The sequence below is a fragment of the Anastrepha ludens genome, chromosome 3, assembly GCF_028408465.1.
Source record: "Anastrepha ludens isolate Willacy chromosome 3, idAnaLude1.1, whole genome shotgun sequence".
Lineage (NCBI taxonomy): Eukaryota > Metazoa > Arthropoda > Insecta > Diptera > Tephritidae > Anastrepha > Anastrepha ludens.
Window position 1 is genome coordinate 38,487,884 of NC_071499.1, and position 20,186 is coordinate 38,508,069.

General features: G+C 39.1%; 2 protein-coding genes across 4 annotated transcripts; one reads left to right on the top strand and one right to left on the bottom strand.

Moving 5' to 3' along the window:
• Positions 1–5,359: 5,359 nt before the first annotated feature.
• On the top strand, positions 5,360–9,370 carry LOC128856365 (venom allergen 5.02-like). 3 transcript variants are annotated; one of them, XM_054091664.1, is made up of 3 exons: positions 5,360–5,557; positions 5,621–6,132; positions 9,079–9,370. In XM_054091664.1, the coding sequence occupies exons 1-3, from the start codon at positions 5,417–5,419 to the stop codon at positions 9,365–9,367; spliced, it is 942 nt and encodes a 313-aa protein (XP_053947639.1). In that variant the 5' UTR covers positions 5,360–5,416; the 3' UTR covers positions 9,368–9,370. The 3 variants fall into 3 exon arrangements, with proteins under 3 accessions (XP_053947639.1, XP_053947641.1, XP_053947640.1); XM_054091666.1 differs by having other exon boundaries at positions 9,100–9,370; XM_054091665.1 differs by having other exon boundaries at positions 5,624–6,132.
• A 47-nt stretch (positions 9,371–9,417) lies between these two features.
• On the bottom strand, positions 9,418–18,619 carry LOC128857450 (odorant receptor 67c). The gene is made up of 4 exons (XM_054093207.1): positions 17,820–18,619; positions 17,545–17,743; positions 12,416–12,571; positions 9,418–9,483 (listed from the first exon to the last, which is right to left on the bottom strand). The coding sequence occupies exons 1-4, from the start codon at positions 18,608–18,610 to the stop codon at positions 9,418–9,420; spliced, it is 1,212 nt and encodes a 403-aa protein (XP_053949182.1). The 5' UTR covers positions 18,611–18,619.
• Positions 18,620–20,186: the final 1,567 nt, after the last annotated feature.

Here is a 20,186-nt window from a genome sequence, read left to right on the forward strand (position 1 = left end):
ATAAAAAAAAAAAAGGCGATTACTCACACAGAAAAAAAGTTATTACGTTTTGTTTTTGTAGCACGATTCGTGCGCCACCCTGTATTTTAACAAAATAGAAATATTTTCCTTTTTAAAACGCAATTATAATTAAACTGGTTTCTATATATTAAATATTTTATTTTTCCACCTTGTTTTAACTAATGACAAACCAGTCACTGTCAAACAGATTATTTATTGCCTACAAAACAAATGCTGTGTATTTTTCCGGTAGGGTCGTCATGAAACTCACGCACCTTGCGACCTTCAACTAATTTGAAATATCAAAGCATAACTGAAATGCCATACGAACCGATACGTACTCGTAAATACATATTAATACAATTATTCAGTAACACTGCTGAATTTTGGGCAATAAATCAATCTGAATGACTTGAAATTGACAAGTGGCTTGCAATTTCGATGCGTTATTTGGACATATGCAGTGATGCGCGCCTATTCGCACATACCTGTACACAATTACATACATAAGGAAAATATATTGGTTGACTTTGTCAACTGCAAAAAAATAGCAACTATTGGGTCGGGAAGTAAGTAATTGCGGATTTTTTTAGAAAATCAAAGACAATTTTTTCATTGAACTTAATAACTTTATTCTGTAATGTATTGCCCATTTTGATCAATGACCTTTCGCCATATTTCAGGCAGCAGCATAATCCCACGTTCATAAAACTTCTGATTTTTATTAGCAAAAAACTGAATCAGGTGCGATTTGACATCATCATTATTATTGAAATTTTTACCATTCAAAGAGTTTTGTAAAGATCAAAACAAAAAGTAATTAGACGGAGCAAGATCGGGGCTATATTGTGAATGTGGCAAAACATCCCAACCAAGCTACAATAATTTTTGCCGAGTAGCCAAAGATGTGTGTGGCCTTGCATTGTTATGATGGAATTCAATACTTTTTCGATTTGTCAATTCGGGCCGCTTTTCTTCAACTGCATTGTTTAATTTCGTTAGTTGTTCAATGTAGACATCAGAATTGATCGTTCGGTTGGGTGGTAAGAGGTCAAAGTAGACAATTTCTTTGCAATCCCACCAAACTGATAACAAAATCTTCTTTTGACGAATATCAGCTTTTGATGTTGTTTGAGTTGCTTCACCTGGCCTGTTCCACGATCTTTTCCGCTTGATATTCTTGTAAACAACCAATTTTTCATCGCCAGTTATCAGTCGTTTAAAAATGTATAATTTTCATTATGTTTCTTTAGCAAATCGCAGCTGTTGATGCATTGCGTTAAATGCGTTTCTTTCAGTTCGTGAGGAACCCATAAATGGAGTTTTTGAACATAGCCAAGTTGTTTTAAGGGATTTTCAATGCATGTACCTATGTGATACATGAAGCTTCTCTGCAATCTCACCTGTTGTTGTGTAACGATCCAAATCAATTATTGCTTTGATTAGGGACGACCAAGCACCTAACAGAAGTGTACGCGCCAATTATTTATTTTTTTGTTTTTTAGGGACGACCAGAATGTTTTTCATCTTTGAGTGAAAAATCACCAGCTCGAAATTTGGCAAACCAATTTTGACACTGCCGTTCTTTTAAGACTTCGTCGCCATAAACAGCACATAACTTTTTATGAGCTTGCGATGCGGTTCTCCCTTTGCGGAAATAAAGAAGCAGAATATGACGAAACTGTTCCTTTTGATTTTCCATTTTTCAACGAACGCCAAACGAAAACTACGCAGCCGATCAAAAAACTTTTTTTTACTGATTCACAGCTGAATTGCCAACTATCAAATAATAAAATGTGTTTTACATTTGTACTACATCTGCAGACTTAAAAATTCAACTCAAGCTATCTATGAGTGAAATCTGCAATTACTTAGTTGCCAACCCAATATATTAACTGGCAAATAAAATATTGTTATTGTTTTTATATAAAGAGCTACCTGTATATTATAAAACAAAAAATAGTTAAGAAATATTAAATAATTGTGTCCTGCAGTCATTTCAGTTTCATTTCATTTCAAGTTTCCAATTTTATCCGTCTGTTTATATGAGCACACACTAGTTCGTGTACAAATGTAGATATGGGATGTAAATGAAAAAAATTTAATATTCCAACGAAACTTTAAATTTCGAAAAACGGTCGAAATTCACGTCCACCCTCTATAATATTGTTATTTTAAAGCCAACAGAACAAAATTGTTCAATATCTCAATTTTAACGAAGCTATATAAACTTCGATTCTGCCTAGACTTAAACATTTGATTACTTTTTCTTACTTTTGCTTTATTAGAAAAAATATAACCCTAACAAATCTGATCAAAAGTAGGTTGGACCAGATTAACTTGACTGATTACCAATGACCTCATACAAGGCAGAACTGGTCCCTAGCATTAACAGGCGGGTGCGTGAAAGTAGAAAATCCTCTTCGTTAGGTACTATTTTGAGAGCTGCATGTTCTTTTAGCAGCATAAGAACTAACGATATCGGTAACTATGGTTTGACAGCTAAGAATGGCAAACTGTCTTGACATTTCTATTTAGTAAGGTTTGGTAAGTCATCCTGAATTGTTTAACGCCCAAAAAACGCTTCCAAATTGTGGAAATTTACTTAAAAAAAAAATAAATCTGTTCGCGCGATTCATAGAACACTGTCGGCATCACCCATCCTTATTTGTTTCGAAATGAGGAAGGAGCTGCCGTTACGGTGAATGCCGAGCTCTATCGAGCCATTATGACTGAATTTTTGTTTCGAAAAATTAATCAGCTAAGCACCGACATTTGGTTCCAACAAGATGGCGCGACTGGCCATACGGCGCGCTTAACCATCAATTTATTTCAATGTTCAAGCCACCATTGACGCCATACGGCCGAAAAAAGTTATCAAAAATTGGACTAATCAAATAGACTATGTAACTCGCAGTCGCGGCAGACATATGTATGTAGGTTATCATACAAATAAATATCATGAACTTATCTACAAACCTGATCTGGGTTCCAGGTTACAAAGAAGTTGTTGAGCCAGATTTTAAAGACCTCGATCGAAGGTAACGCCCTTCATATGGTGTGACAGGGAGCGAAGAAAAGATGCTAATCGGTCTGTGCAAGATCCGGAGAATACGGCGGATGCTGAAGGACCTTCCATTCGAGCTCTTAGAGTACAGCTTTGACGATTTGTGGAACATGGGGACTGGCATTGTCCTGAAAGACTATTGTTTGACCATGTCGATCAGTTCTTTCCTGGGTAATGTAGAGCTCCTTGTTGACCGTCGCATTCTTTTCGAGCATTTCCCAGTGCACCATACCCTTCCAGTCCCACCAAAGACATATTATAATCTCCTTTGGATGAAGATCCGGCTTGACTCTCGGCTTTGGCGTATCTCTTAGTGCCAGCCACTCTTTTTTTTGCTCCATATTCTGATCCCCGTGACGATTCGGTACAAAATGCGCTGTCTATGATCCGTGTTACTCGATGGCGGGCGAGATGCTGAGAACAATTTGAAGGGGACTTTCTTTGTTTTTTTCGTTGAGCTCGTGAGGCACCCAGGCTCCGAATTTTTCGGTAAATCTCATTGAATGAAGGTGACTGAGAATCGTTTTATCACCGCAGTTCATTTTTTCTGCCAATTCATGACTGGTTTGGCGACCGTTCTTCTTCAAAAGTGATTCGAGACATACTTCATCGAATTCAGAAGGCTTTGCACTGCGGGACGTGTCATCGACGTCAAAGTCGCCATTTTTGAAATTTGTAAGACATTTCCGTGCTGTAGACTCTAGAATCGCCGAAGACATCTTCTCCATATACGGCAGCTTTTTGATCTCGACGAAAAGCAAAGAAGAGCAGATATCGAAAATGTTAATTTTTTCCTCCTGGGTGTTCCATTTCTAAGCCTCAAACTAATAAAAAATTAAATAACTCAAAAATACAATTAACATAGTTTTGCAGAGCAGAAAGAGCTCTAACCTTACCCTTCGCCAAACATCGAACAAATCGTTGTAAAATAAAAGATAATAATAATAATAATAATAGAAACGCTTCCATCTTATTCCCCAAACACATATTTACAGATCGATATTTTTAAACTGCTCTTTTAATTTCACTTCATAGATGTCATTTTTGAGTTATCGGAAGTTATGAAGAACCTTATTGGACCGCAATGCAGAAATTGGCGAAAAATTCCAGGCTGTTGGGACAAGTTAGTGATGTGAAGAATAAAACCCGTGCACGTCGCTCAAGAACAGCCGAAAATATTGTTGTTGTAGGCGAAAGTGTTGAAGAAACCCCGTGTTTGTCCATTGCTCGTCGTTCTCTGGATTCAGGCATTCCACAAACGTCATCACACCGTATTTTGCATAAAGATTTAGGTCTTAAGGCTTATAAAGTACACTTAAGACAAGAATTAAAGCCAGCCGATCATCAACAACGTCGTGTCTTTGCTGATTGGGTCGTTGAAATGCATGAAAATGATCCGGAATTCCATTGAAAAAGCATCTTGAATGATGAGGCCCATTTCCACTTCGGTGGCTTTGTCAACAAGCACAATTGTCGGATCTTGGGCTCAGAAAATCCTAGAGTTATTGTTGAAAAGCCTCTCTATCCTCAACGTGTGACTGTTTGGCGCGGTTTATGGTCCGGCGGAGTCATTGGACCTTACCTTTTCGAAAATGAAGCTGGAGCAACAGTTACGGTGAATGGATTGCGCTATCGAGAGATGATTAACGATTTTTTAAGGCCGGAATTGGATGGTATTGATCTGGACAACGTTTATTTTCAACAAGACGGCACTATGTGCAACACAAGCAACGAAACCATTGATCTTTTACGGGAATAACACCTCTTATTGGAAAACCCATTAGTTCATTGTTTAATAAAAATCGTAAAAGTCAAAGTTTTAAACTTTATACAAAATTCACTAAAATTGAATGAATTTTAGAAAATTGTCATCCCAATTCTCAAAAATTCTTTTTAATCAAAATTTTTGGAAAACTTCTGGGTACACAATTTTTTAGCCCATTAAATTTTAGTATAATTCAGTATAAGTTTGAAAAGGCTAGAAAATCGCTTTAATTTTTTTTTAAATTTTTTGCATGCATTATTGAGAATTTTCTCTCTTGGAGAAAACCTTTTTTATTATTTGGTTTTTCATGCGCCCAATAGATTTCCATACGCGTCCTTTTAGTGGTCGCCCACAAATATATTCAGTGGCAGCGGACATTTACCTTTCTTGAAATTAGATGGCAGATAACTTGATTTATTCACTTACCAAGTTTTATTTTGTATTCCTGTGTGCGCTTGTTGTCAATGCCTTCAGTTACTTTGTAAATAAAAATAATTAATTTTTGAATGTTTTCAAAAGAATTCAGTTTCACTAGCAATAACATCGAAACCGTATCAATAACAAAATCGTTTAAATTTCTCAGAATGATTTGGTATTGTCCAACTTTTGCTGGGCCGCTCTTCCTCCTATACTTTGGGTTATCGTCTCAGCGCGCAAATGGTGTATTCTCTGCAAACTTTTGCCAATTGAATTGCGGCACACGCGTACATACGCTCTGTGAAAAGGTATGGTTTTATTCACTCTTTACATACCAATTAAAATAAAAGTAAAAAATTATCGAAAATCAGCAGGAAAGTCATAACTGCAACTACAAATCCCATAAGGTCTATGGCGACAGAGAATTAGGAAACATGGGCTTACGAGATCAACTCATTCTCGCCCATAATGGCTTACGTGAACGCATTGCTACGCGCATGCATGTCACCAACATGGTGGTGATCAATTGGAGCAAACAATTATCACGAATGGCGGAAAATTGGGCGAAATTCTGTCAGCCGTACGAGGATGACGAATGTGCTCATACGACGATGCCAATGACTGTGGAGCGTTTGCTCAATATAACGAAACAAAATCAACTGGAACCGTATATCGCAATGAATCGATTTTGTGTCAAAGCCCTTTATTTACCTTTTGAGATAATTCAAATGGCTCTTCATTTGTGGTATTTCGAAAAGGACTACATGAAAGCACCCCACCCGGAAGCCTATGAAAGTTTAAAGTTGGCTTTCCTTAGCGGCGAAAATAATTTTACACATTTGGCATATCCTCTGACTACTCGAATTGGATGCAGTGTTGCCAAGTAAGCACATTTACACCATAATTTCCGTGTGTACTTATATTTCGTGAAGTAAAAAGTTCTGAAGAACTTCCACTTGATACATTTAGAGAATCATATCTCACGATGCATGCATTGTCACGCCAAATGACCATTTAAAAGTCATATTCTTCTTCTTGAATGGCGCGTTAACCGCTTACGCGATTTTGGCCGAGTTTAACAAAGCCGTTGCAATCGTTTGTTTCTCGTGCTAACCGGCGCCAGTTAGCACACGCCGGGTAAATCCAAGTCCTTCTCTACCTGACCTTTCCAACGCAGAAGAGGCCGTCGTCTTCCCCTGCTACCTGCAGCTGGTACCGCAGCGAATACTTTTAGAGCCAATGCAATTGCATCCATTCGGACGACATGACCCAGCCAACGAAGCCGCTGGATCTTTATTCGCTGCTTTATGTCTATGTTGTCGTAAAACTCATACAGCTCTTTGCTTTATCGCCTGCGATACTCGCCGTCACCAACGTGCAAAGGTCCAAAAATCTTCTGCAGAATCTTTCTCCTCAAACACTCCAAGCGTCGCTTCATCGGATGTTGTCATCGTCCAAGCTTCTACGCCATACGATAGGACGGGCATGATGAGAGCCTTGTAGAGTATTAGTTTTGTTTGTCGAGAAAGGACTTTACTACTCAATTGTCTACTTAGTCCAAGGCAGCACTTGCTGGCAAGGTTGGATTTCAAGGCTGGCATTATTATTGGTATTAATGCGAGTTCCTAAATAAACGAAGTTTCTTACAACCTCGAAATCTTAACTATCAACAGTGACGTGGGCGCCGATAAGCGAGATTAAAGATGTCGTTTGGTGTCAAAGGACTCGGTCCTTTACAATTCTGACAGAGCTGCAGGTATTGAGGAACGTCATTTTGCTTAGCCGTATTAGTTTTGCGACATAGAGGCAACTCCTTATTGTCCTGTCGAATGCAGCCTTTTGTTTTTTTTTTTTGTTTCGGTGAGACTGGATTAAAAATGCCTTCGCACCATATAGAAACCGTCGGTACTACGTGTGTGGTGATTCCACTAAAAATCCCCTTCCACCCCGCGACTGCTTCCGCATTGCTTCGAGGTAGAGGGCCAAGACGGCGTCCTAAAAAGGGCACTTACTTACTCACCCTGCGTCCAGGGTCGCCTGTTTTGAGAAACCTATGCTCAAAGCTCTTCAGCATTACTTTCCATTTCATGCTTCTTTTTTCGGACAATATCCTCGACGAAATTTGCGACGGCATTCCAGTTTTCTTCGTCTATCATCATTTTCTCGACAATTTCTTCAGGTATAAAAACACCAATACCTCGTTGCAGACCTGTTCTCTCTATGTTCCACCTCTCGCATTTAAAGAAGGTGTGCTCCGCCTCATCATACTCAGTATCTCCATATATGTATGCAGTTTGGTAGGCTCACTTTTCCCATTCGCCACAAATACTTGCGTAAGGACCAATGTCCGGACAAAAACTGTGTGATGTAATAGATAACCTCACCGTGCTTTCTTTCTACCCACTTTTGTAGATCGGGTATTAGTATCGCTGTCCATCTACCGTACCGTTCAGAGTTCCCTTTTGGCGGCGAAAGTGTGAGCGTTTGAACTCTAATATCTGGGAAGCGTGGTACTGGGATTCCTGTGTTTTTTGCCCCCCCCATCTCCGTTTGCGCTCTATAGCTAGAATATCTATAGCGATGGTTCCGCTGATAACTAAAACCGCTGCTTCGAATACTGTTCTGTATGACGAAGCCACTCTGAGAGCGCATGAGCGTTGCACAGATTGCAGAGTTTTCCGCCAGCATTGCACCCTTAGCGAATCTGCCCATATTTAGCATCCGTATAAGAGAATCGAGTTCGTCGTGTCCATTGAAAGTTTTCGCTTACTCTGAGTTGAACCTGCAAGGTTTTCCATGAGCTCACTTAACATGCCGTTTAGTTTTTCTGCTATTGTGGCAGCATGGTTTATGTGCGCCCAGTAAGTTGGCCTTGTGTCTAATTGCACTCCTAGGTATTTGACCACTCTTTTTGTCGATAAAGTGGCATCGAGTACTTGGATGTCTACTTCTAATGGGATATGTCTGTTCGTTAGAAGGATTAGCTCTGTTTTCTCTGTGGCCAGCTTTAATCCATGGTCTTCTAGCCATGTCTGAACTCGGATCATCACCTGATTTAACTTTCTTTTGGCTTCGTCGGTGTTTCGGGCGATTATTACAGCTGCAATGTCATCTGCGTATCCCACTAAATGCACACCCTCAGGCATCTCTATTCGAAGGATTTCATCGTAGCTTATACCTATTCCAAAGTTCAGGTCCGAGTATTGATCATTGGCCCACACCTGCGGTTATTTGTTTAGTCTTACACCCGTCTCGCGTTGCAGCTTTAAAATCGACAAAAAGATGGTATGCGTCTATTCTCCTTTCATGGATCTTTCCCAAGACTTGGCGTATTGTGAATATCTGGTCGCTGGTGGATTTTCCAGGCCTAAAGTTTGGTGGGGTTCATTTAGAATTTTTAGCAACTTCAAATTTTCACTTTATTACACTAAAATTTAATGGGCTATAAAACTGCATACCCAAATTTTTTTTAGAAATTCTGATTAAAAGTTTTGAAATTTGGGGGAAAATTAGTGGGGTTTTTATAAATTTTGTATAAAGTTTTAAGCGTTAATTTATATGAAACTTGTTGCAGAACAACTTTATTTTTATAAAAAAAATACGAAAATTGTGAAAACGAAAGAAAAGTAGTCAAAGCTTCTCAAAATGTTGAGATTCTGTAGTTTTCTCGCAGGCTGTATGTCGACAAATATATCTTTTCCAGTATATTTTATTTCTATTTCTATTAGTAAAAATACACATGTGCATACTTACATTTACACATAGTAGTGCATACTCTATATATGTAAATATGTACCATCAGATACATACATATAATAAAATCTTTCAGCATTTCGCCTTTCTCTCTTAGATATGACCACATTTTCTGCATTTTTTGCTTCTATGAACCCTACTATAGACATACCGATGGAGTTGTGTTTCAATACGGCCAACCATCCACACATTGTCCTCCAGAATATCCTCTGAAAGACCTCATCTTTCCGTCGATGTGTTCACGTAATCTCTATCTTGATGCGGATGAAGAGAGTTGTGCTGCAGGCCGAATTAAAGCCTCTGCTGGGTTTTCAACTACATACTATTGTACTGCAATTTTTGTTCTAATAATTAAATACAATTAAATGTCGCCCTTTAAATGCAAACTCATATAATATTTATGTAATATATGAAGTTAGTTTTGATTCCTGCCGTAGGTGGTGCGTAGTAATGCAAAAAACTGGTAGGACATGCTGATAACCTGCGGAAAAAAGAAATGCATCTTTGTACTTTTCATATGATTTTTAAGATTTACTTCATTATGTTTATATTAAATTATACTCAGAAATGAGAGTTTACAATAATAATCATCTAATTTTGATTTTAAATACCTTTTTTACTAAATAAAATAAAAGAGTTTGAGCAAGGAAAATTTTTTTTTTAGCTTTAAGGTGCTCCATTGCTTCCCTGTTTCTATACTGCAGCTGTGTAGTTCAGAAGTACGACGCCGTTTGGAAAAACTACAAATCTTCCGATGGGGTGATTAATTTTGCACCACCTTATATCAATACTGAGAAATGAGATTTTCCACTAACTGCACACGTATTAAGGAATACATAGTATAGTTAGCATTGCAATGAAAATCTCTTGTAGGAATCGAATATCGCTTCATGTACGAGTTTGTTTAGGTTCTTCTTCTTCTTTCATAGGGCTACAACCCGGGGTGCGTCAAATCTTCCTTCAAAATGCTCGTCCAAAGCGGTATATCTTTAGCTGATGCTTCCTAGTTACTTATTCCCAACTTCTTAAGATGGACTTCACGCCCATTGGCTTTCCTGTCAAGGCTTTATTCAAGATACAGTCAGCAGGCATACGGTCACATGACCTCGCCATCCTAGGCGCTGCGCTTTAACAAAACGTACAGCTGTCTCGTTCTGAGTTAGATCGTTCAGTTCAGAGTTCAATGGAATTCTGTAGGTCCATTCTTATTGGGACAAAGATCTTTCTCAAATTTTTTCTTTCCATGCTGGCAGTCTGCGTGCAGTCATCAACCTTAAGAGTCCGTGCCTCACAACCATACGTTAGGATTGGTCGAATAAGGGTCGTGTACATAGTTAACTTTGTAGCTTTCGACAAAAGGCGGCACTTGAACAAGTTAAGGTGGGCGTAATACGCTTTTTTGGCGGCGTTGATGCGATCCGTGACTGCGAAAGTTGAATCACCGCTACATGCAAACATAACTCCTAGGTACTTAAAATATTGCATTGTTTCAAAGTATAGGCTCCCACATGGAAATTTTACATCTGTGCAGGCCGCCTCGATTTCATTAGATATTTCCTTTTGCCTTCGTTTACAAAAAGGCCAATATAATATAGTTCGCAATTTCGTTTAATTTTTATGATAATTTCTTTTAAATCATTCCTATTTTTTGAGAGAACAGCGATGTCATCTGCGTAAGCACATATTTAGGTTGTTTAAGTTATCAAGGTACCACTTTTGTGGGCTTCCCTTACGACAAATTCAGCATCACATTGAATATGACTGTTGATAAGGCATCACCTTGTTTTACACCTAATGCAATAAAGAACGACTCTGTGAGCTTCCCTTGAATGATCACTTTTGCTTGTACATTTGTGAGCGTTGCGCTAACGAGCCTTATTAGTTTGGCGGGTATCCCAAGAATAAGCAGTATGTGTTGGATCCTATTCTTTCAACACTGTCGAAGGCTTGTTTGAAATCAACGAACAGGCAGTGAACATCTAGTCCGTATTCATAATATTTTTCAAACATTTGGCTTAGAACAAAACATTGGTCGATTGTAGACTTGCCTCTACGAAATCCCCATTGACAGTCGTCAATTATTTGTATAATTTAGGTCAAGTTAACAGGATACTTGTCTAAGTCAGGAAAGTCGGTGGCACACAAGTCTTCAAAGAAATAATCGCCAAGATATTTCGCACGGCTACTTTGAACTGCAGGTCATTCACAGAGGAGGTGTTGTACCTACTCAATCTCTTATTCATCTCCACAACTCCTGCAGATGTCATTGTTAGGCACACCCTTTCTACTGGCTAGGGTGTTCATAGTACAGTGATCCGTTATAACACCTGTGAGGACGCTGGTAGTTGATTTGCTGAATCAAACCAGATATTTTGTTCTTCTAAGATTCAGTTTTGCCCAGAGCGCTGTGAAGACCCCGCAGTTAGTAGTGAGAGACCACTTTCGACTGGTTTCAGCATTTACGCTCAAGACAATCGCAGTGTATGGTTCATTTAGAGGAATCCTTTTGTCCTCTACTACTCGCTGTGGGTCAAAATCAGAGCTTTTCCTTGCACACTCATGCGCTCTTTCAATTCCCTTCACTCCAGAGTGGCTGGGAACGGAACAAAGTGTGGTGTTGGATAAACGAGAAGAAATTTCTGCGTTCTTTAACATATCTTGAAGCGCATTGAGCCCAGTGCTTTGATCGCTACTTGACCTCGGCTGCATGAGCAGATGGAGATGTCAACTGCAGGCTAAACGAAGCAAGGGTATCGGGGAGTTAGCAAATCTCCAGGCGCACTAAACTACGAATATTCGGCTCCGTATTGTTGAACGGAAGCGAAATATGGCGGATATCTAACACCATCACACATAGGCTATAGTCTTTCGTCAACAAATACCTCCACATCATCTACCAAATATTCTGGCCAAACACCATCAGTAACGTCGCACTGTGGAGATTGACGAACGAGGAACCCATTCTTAGGCAAATCAAACGCAGAAAGTGGCGATGGATAGGTCACACATTGAGAAAACTACCAGATAGCAAAACAAGAATGGCACTGAACTAGAACCCGCAAGGGAGTGAAGGTCGCGGTAAACCAAAAACACTTGGAGAAGGTCGATATTGTGCGAACTAACAGATGACGACATCTCATGCGACGGTGCTAAAGCAACAGCACAGAACCGTGTACGATGGAAGAGACTTGTCGAGGCTCTATGCGCCAGAGAGGAGTGAACAAGGAAAAAAAACATAATAACAACTCGAAAAAAAGTTTTTTGTTGTGTGGCGTTTTTAGTCCGCTCTACTTAGGAGCACATTTCGCATAAATATCTGCAATTATGTGCCCTTAATTGATATTTTATAAATAACTCCTTGACCCTTAAGTTTAATAATTCTGCATAGTTCCTTCTATTAAAACTCTACTCACCTTCATGTAAGTGCGAAATGAAATTGGCGGAAATGTAGGTGCGCGAATAGAGGCTGGTTTCTGGCTGCGCATTATTATTATAGTCAGAAGCCATTTGTAGCGCTTGTCGCAATCGAACCAATTTTGATTATAGGCAGCATCTCCGACGCGTAAACTCTATAAAATTGTGAAACATGAATTGATATGTGAAGTTAACGAAGGCGTTTCAATTATGCAAACAATATAGTAAATTTAATAAAGTTAATCATATTTTAAATATTACAATACGGTTACATTTTTTTATTATTGAATAGCTCGAGTGTACACGCAGTTATTTTTTGTTACAATGTTTTCAATGTAAACGGATTTAATATACAGTGACACACCTAATTTGATGCAGGTAATAAAAGGATGCAGAAAAAGAAAATGACTCGATGTTTATTAAATTTAATAAAAAAAATGTATACGACTTGTAATGAGATATGTAGGTATATACCTATGAAATGAGACTTTCAGCTATTAGTTCATAGATGTTGCTAGGAGTATTTTTAAACCTTCCCAAATGTCTTGTTTTTTTCGCCTGTCATCTGTCAAAAATATTCAGTTCATTGTTTGTTACGTTTCATACAACAATGCATTCAAACTTCGATTTGCGGGCATCGTTGAGAGCCGAAAAACCACTTGTGAAATGCTGCACTCCCGGTTATATATATATATATTAGGCCGGGTCGATTTGTGGGGGTCGGTCATACATTTGGATTCGATTGGAGCACTCTAAATGGGTCAAAGTGGGATTTTTCGTTCGACCCAAATTGGGGGACATCAGAATTCGTTTTAGAGGTATGGTTCCTTCGGCAAAGTTTCTTATTTTGATCCCTGGAATACGATTTTCACAGAGCAATGAGCGAATTTAAATCGACCTGCCCTAGTATATATATAATTGGCGCGTACACCCTTTTTGGGTGTTTGGCCGAGCTTCTCCTCTTATTTGTGGTGCGACTCCAAAGGGCAGATATTTTTATGAGGAGCTTTTTCATGGCAGAAATACACTCGGAAGTTTACCATTGCCTGCCGAGGGGCGACCGCTGTTAGAAAAATGTTTTTCTTAATTTTGGTGTTTCACCGAGATTCGAACCTACGTTCTCTCTGTGAATTCCGAATGGTAGTCACGCACCAACCCATTCGGGTACGGCGGCCGCGGTTCGTTATGGGTGATGAAAAATGCGTGTATTTCTCCAATCCCAAGCATAAACGATAGTATGGTCCGCCCGGCCACAAGCCAAAAACACCAGCCAAACCAAATCGCTTCGGCCGCAAGGCAATGCTGTGTGTTTTCTGGGATCAGCGTTGTATGATTTGGTATGAGCTATTAAAACCACGTGAAACAGTTGACGGTGCACGCTACTAACGACAATTGGCCGATTTGAACAGCGCTATACACCGAAAACGCCCAGAATATGCCGATCGGCGTCACAAAGTAATTTTTCTTGATGACAATGCACCGCCACATCGAACAAGAGCGACCCGGTAATTGGTGGAGACGTACGATTGGGAACCGCTGGTGCATGCGGCTTACTCACCAGACTTGGCGCCTTTCGATTATCATTTGTTTGCATCGATAGGCCACGCACTTTCCGAGCAGCGCTGCAATTCTCACGAAGTAGCAAAAAAATTGCTCGATGATTGGTTTGCGGCCAAAGACGGCCAATTTTATTGGCGCGGCATCCACAAATTGCCTGAGAGATGGGAAAAATGTGTCACTGGCGATGGCTATTATTTTAAAGTTTGTACTGTTTACCACTGCAGAAAGAACAATAACAAAAACAAAGCTTGCTTGCAAAGCGGTTTAGTGGAAGCGAAGTTACTGCGTCTAAGCAGTCAGTTAGTTTGTGTCATCGGTACAAAAATGAGTTTCGAACAAAGAGCTAATATCAAATTTTGTTTTAAAATCGGTAAACCGTTTACCGAAACATTTGAATTGATGAAAAGAGTTTATGGCGATGATTGTCTATCTCGTGCCAGAGTTCATGAGTGGTTTACTCGTTTCAAAGATGGTTGTGAGGACATAAAGGGTGAGGAACATACGGACCGCCCAAAATCAGTAAACACCGAAAACTCCATCGAAATTGTTCGTAAATTTATCAAAAATGAACCGAAATCATCGCTGAAATTCATGAAATCGGAGTTGAATATCTCAAAAACATCGATTTATCCCATTTGAACTGATCATTTGAGCTTACAAAAGGTCTGTGCGCATTTTATTCCGCACAACTTAACTGCGGAAATTGCTCAGAATTCCACATTCGAAAGACCTCATTAAAGAGGCGAGAAAAGTCGAGAACTTTCATTACAACATTGTAACTGGTGATGAAACGTGGCGTTTTCAACATGAACCTGAAACTAAGCGTCAAAGTGCCAAATGGAAGGGCGCAGACAAGCCACTACCCAAAATATCGGATTTGGAGGAGTCAAAAATCAAGTCGATGCTCATTTGTTTTTACAATTCTAAGGAAATTGTCCACAAGGAGCTCATGCCAATGGGCCAAACCGTCAATGCAATTTTCTATCTTGGGGATTGAAGTGTTTGTTGCATCGCATTCGTCGAATTCCCCCTGAATACCGCCTGACCCTTATTGCATGATAATCCACCATCTCATCGATTCACTCTTGTGACTGATTTTTTGACTAGAAATCGCAATTTAACCATCAATCACTTACCGTATTCACCTGATATGGCTCCCTGTAACTTCTACCTATTCAGAAAATTGCATTTGGCCATGAAAGGAAAACGTTTTGCGTCCGTAGAGGCCATCCAAAAGGCTTGTACCGACGTCCTGGGAAATTCCGGTCAATGACTTGAAACATTCATTTGAAAAGCTTTCAGATCGCGCAAAACAGTGTATCGAGACCAGAGGGGACTATTTTGAATAAAAAACTCGAAGTTATCAGAACAAAGCTCCTGTCGTTTCCATTTTCGCTTAGTCTGGTTTATTTTGGACTTTACCTTGTAGGATGGCGTAGCCTAAACTGCATTTTTAATTTCTTTTTGACGTGATAACGTCTTATAATTCGATTTAACAGGCTGCACGCACGAAAAAATGTGTCGTTACCTTGCTCATTAGTATTACCTTGCTCATATGTAGTTACCTTGCTCATTACTGTTACCTTGCTCTTTAGTGTTACCTTGCTCATATGTAGTTACCTTGCTCATTAGTGTTACCTTGCTCTTTAGTGTTACCTTGCTCTTTAGTGTTACCTTGCTCATTAGTGTTACCTTGCTCATTAGTGTTACCTTGCTCATATGTAGTTACCTTGCTCATTGCATTGAATGAACTGCAAATTCTTTCACCATTCGAAAGCTACATCCTCCACGAGTAACATGGATTATATTTTATTTTGGAAATAGGGCTCGAGATATAGGTCGAAACGTGGACCCGGGTAACCTTCGGATGTGTATGTACAGTATGGGTATCAAATGGAAGCTGTTGGCGAATGCTTTAGTCCAGAGTATTTTTCATGCCGCTCCGTGACTAGGGTCTCGAGATAGAGACCAAAACGTGGACCCTAGAATGTGTTTGTACAATATGGATATCAAATTGAAGCTGTTGGTGAATGCTTTAGTACAGAGTATTTTTCATGCCGCTCCGTGACTGGGGTCTCGAGATATAGGTCAAAACGTGGACCCGGGTAACCTTTGGCTGTGTATGTACAATATGGGTATCAAATGAAAGCTGTTGATAAGTGCTTTAATACGGGGTAATTTTCATACCTATTGATGACTAGGGTCTGGAAATATATGCCGAAACGTGGACCCGCCGTGTCTTTGCACCGAATTAAACCAAACTTACACACATTGTTAAGGAGGTATTGAAGATGGTTTACGTATAGTTTGGATACCTATTGGTAGACAGGGTCTCGAGATATAGGTCAAAACGTGGACCCGGGTAACCTTCGGATGTGTATGTACAATATGGGTATCAAATGGAAGCTGTTGGTGAATGCTTTAGTTCAGAGTATTTCCATCCGCTCCGTGACTAGGGTCTCGAGATAGAGGCCAAAACGTGGACCCTAGACTGTGTTTGTACAATATGGATATCAAATGAAGGCTGTTGATAAGTGCTTTAATACGGGGTAATTTTCATACCTATTGATGACTAGGGTCTCGAAATATATGCCAAAACGTGGACCCGCCGTGTCTTTGAACCGAATTAAACCAAACTTACATACATTGTTAAGTAGGTATTGAAGATGATTTCCGTATAGTTTGAATACCTATTGGTAGATAGGGTCTCAAGATATAGGTCAAAACGTGGACCCGGGTAACCTTCGGACGTGTATGTACAATATGGGTATCAAATGAAAGCTGTTGGTGAATGCTTTAGTACAGAGTATTTTTCATGCCGCTCCGTGACTGGGGTCTCGAGATATAGGTCAAAACGTGGACCCGGGTAACCTTTGGTTGTGTATGTACAATATGGGTATCAAATGAAAGCTGTTGATAAGTGCTTTAATACGGGGGTAATTTGTTATGTTATGTTATGTTATGTTATGTTATGTTATGTTATGTTATGTTATGTTATGTTATGTTATGTTATGTTATGTTATGTTATGTTATGTTATGTTATGTTATGTTATGTTATGTTATGTTATGTTATGTTATGTTATGTTATGTTATGTTATGTTATGTTATGTTATGTTATGTTATGTTATGTTATGTTATGTTATGTTATGTTATGTTATGTTATGTTATGTTATGTTATGTTATGTTATGTTATGTTATGTCATGTTATGTTATGTTATGTTATGTTATGTTGTGTTATGTTGTGTTATGTTATGTTATGTTATGTTATGTTATGTTATGTTATGTTATGTTATGTTATGTTATGTTATGTTATGTTATGTTAAAGTATATTATGTTATGTTAATGTTAACTCAATCTCTATATCCATACAAAATATCTATCAAACAAATAAAATCAAAATTTTCTTTCATTCAATCAGTATTTTCTTATGACGTTATCACGTTAAACTATCGTCAGTAAACCGGCTTTACAGACAACCTCTTTTTTTTATTATTTACTGGGAATTTACGTGCAGTTTTGGTACTTAGGTATCTATGTACGTATTGTTTTTTTTTTTTATTGTACTTACCGCCGTCATTAACTCATCGCCATAATAGCAGACCACTAAGACTTGCACCAATGAAGCTGTTAGAAAAATAGCATATTTCACAATGTCTTCTACAGATGAGGCGGTCACTTGAAATCCAATAAAGCAGATTGTCAACGAAGCGGTTAGAAAATTCAATAGCAAAGAGAAGCTAAAAATGCTGTTTACATGTTCGGACAGTCTGAAACAAAACGAAGCAAAAAACATGTCTAAGCATTTTAATATCGCATCCATACATATCGCATTCCGCAACTCACTCCAGACACTTGGCATGTTTCACCACCAATGCTTGCAAATATTCCAAATCCGTCTGTGCATTCATTTTCGTTGCGCCACCAAACTCTTCCAAGCAACGTGAAATAAAATCAAAATGCATGCAAAGTTGTGTCACCGAAGCCACCAGTACGAGGTCGGCGGAGAGAAAGGCCACGCCAGCCAAATATGAGCCGTGCACTTGGCCCATATACGTGAGCCAATAGACCCAATTATTTTCGGTTGGATTATAAGGATACCATATGGCGAAGCCAAAACCACGCTCATACTCGGGCGCGCCTAACAGCCAATACTGCACACTAGCTTTAAGAGCCGGGTAAAGGCTGAACGTAGAGGTGTAAGCGAAACAAAGCAAGGCAAAAATACCCATTATACGACGCATAACACGTTCACGCTGCGGTAGTTTGTAAGCAGCTTGCAGCTCAATGCCTTTCGGAAACATCTCTTCCATTTGATCTAAATGTTGGCGCAATGTTTCGCGATGTGCTGTCAAAGCGATCTGCTTAAAATCGGCAACAAGTGAGAATCCAATGCAAGGCGCAACGCCGGTGGCCTCCAAAACCGTAGCATAAGAGCTTAAAGCTTTTACGAAGAAGATAATCTCACCTGCAACAAGCACATTGAAGTTGAAGAAGCCGACGTAGAGTAGTAGCTTGAGCAGCCACCGACGTTTACGATTGGCAGAGCGATGTTCGTACAAATCCTCACCGATCGTCTGGTAAAAGATTACTGGGATGCGTATGAAATCTTTGAAAGTGCGATCTAACGGCTGCATGCTTGTTCGACTCAGGCGGAGCGCGGATGTACAGTTGGTAAGGATGTCCTCTAGATTAAAAGCAACTAGGAAACAAGTGAAATGCACACTGGAAATAAATGCGTGTGTTTTGTGCAGGAGTATTTATACGCAATTGTAAAGCATAGCCCAATAAAGTGACTTCATATTGTATGCATGTACAAGGGGACCGACAAAAGTTCGGTTAACTGCAGGGAAGAGAAACATGCAAAATTTTTTTAACATCGGATTCGCGTCTGGTGAGTTTGAGAGTCATTGTGTGGACGTTATGAAGTTCGGGACGTTGTTTTTTAGCCATTCTTGGTTCACCGAGCATTGTGAACAAGGGGCGATAGGTTGCCTTGGTTAGCCTGCCTTGGTAGTGAATGAATCACTGATATCGCCTTTGTGAAGAACTATCAATTCGGAGTTCTCGTAGAGGCGGATTATCTTGGCCCTAATGATGTAAGTGTCGAAAAATAATGAGGGAAATTGTAAAGCCAATGAGCTAACCGGGAAAGGTACTACTCTTCAACTGCTCAGTAATAGAAATATTATTGGGATACCTATGGCCGCGAGTAAACTAATAATCAAAAATTGCATTATCCAAGAGGCCAATGGGTCATGGAGAGATGAAGGCAATGAATAAGAAAAATACAAAAAACTGCTTAACACCTCAAGAGAGGATATCTCGAAGGTCGTGGTTTGTATAACCGGTCATGGACTATTTGGGAGTCATTCCTTGGGACTAGGAGTTTTCTCCCATAAATATTGTAGAAGTTGTAGAGATAAGGAAGAGAAAGCAGCAGTTGAGTACTTCCTCTTCCTCCTCCTTTCTAAGTAGATACCCTTTCAATTTTCTTTCGGAACTCCGCTTCATAAGAGTCACAGAATGGTTTCATTAAGTTAAATAACTGAGGTGTGACACGGGATAATGGTATCACAACGGACTTGTAAAATCTAAGTGAGTTGGTCGTACAGACCGACTACCACCATAACCTAATCTTACCTATGCAATGTTGAATTCATTGAAAATTTCCACAGGCTTAAGTTGACGTCGTAAGCCGTAAAGTATTGCAACGCAAATTTCTTGTTGCGTTGGTAACAGAATTTCTACCGACCTTTCAGCAGTAATTTTATTTAATTTTTTTTTTTGCCTAGCCGCTAATGCTTTTTTTAATTCATTGTGATTGCAATTCATTACTTTTCCAATTTTTAAATAAAAAAAAAATAAAAAAAATTTTACGTTTCCTCGTATCCACTCTTACCGATTTTTCACGGTCCTAGAATGAAACATCATAAGATTACTACAAAAGGAATACCATTTCTGGATTTTTCAAAAACCTATAAAAATCATTAGTGTATCGAACTTTTGTTAGTCCCCATGTATGTATCCCCATGATACATACATACAGGCAGTTGTGGTGGTAAATCTTCTGCAATTTTAATGTGTTTTAAAAATGTTCTGCCATTGCCGAACGTTCATTTGAGCTAACTTTTTTTCCCGCTTTAAATTTTATAGAATATCTTTTTTTTGTTTTTTACCCTACAATGGGTATAAATGTTTGCATGTTTATAT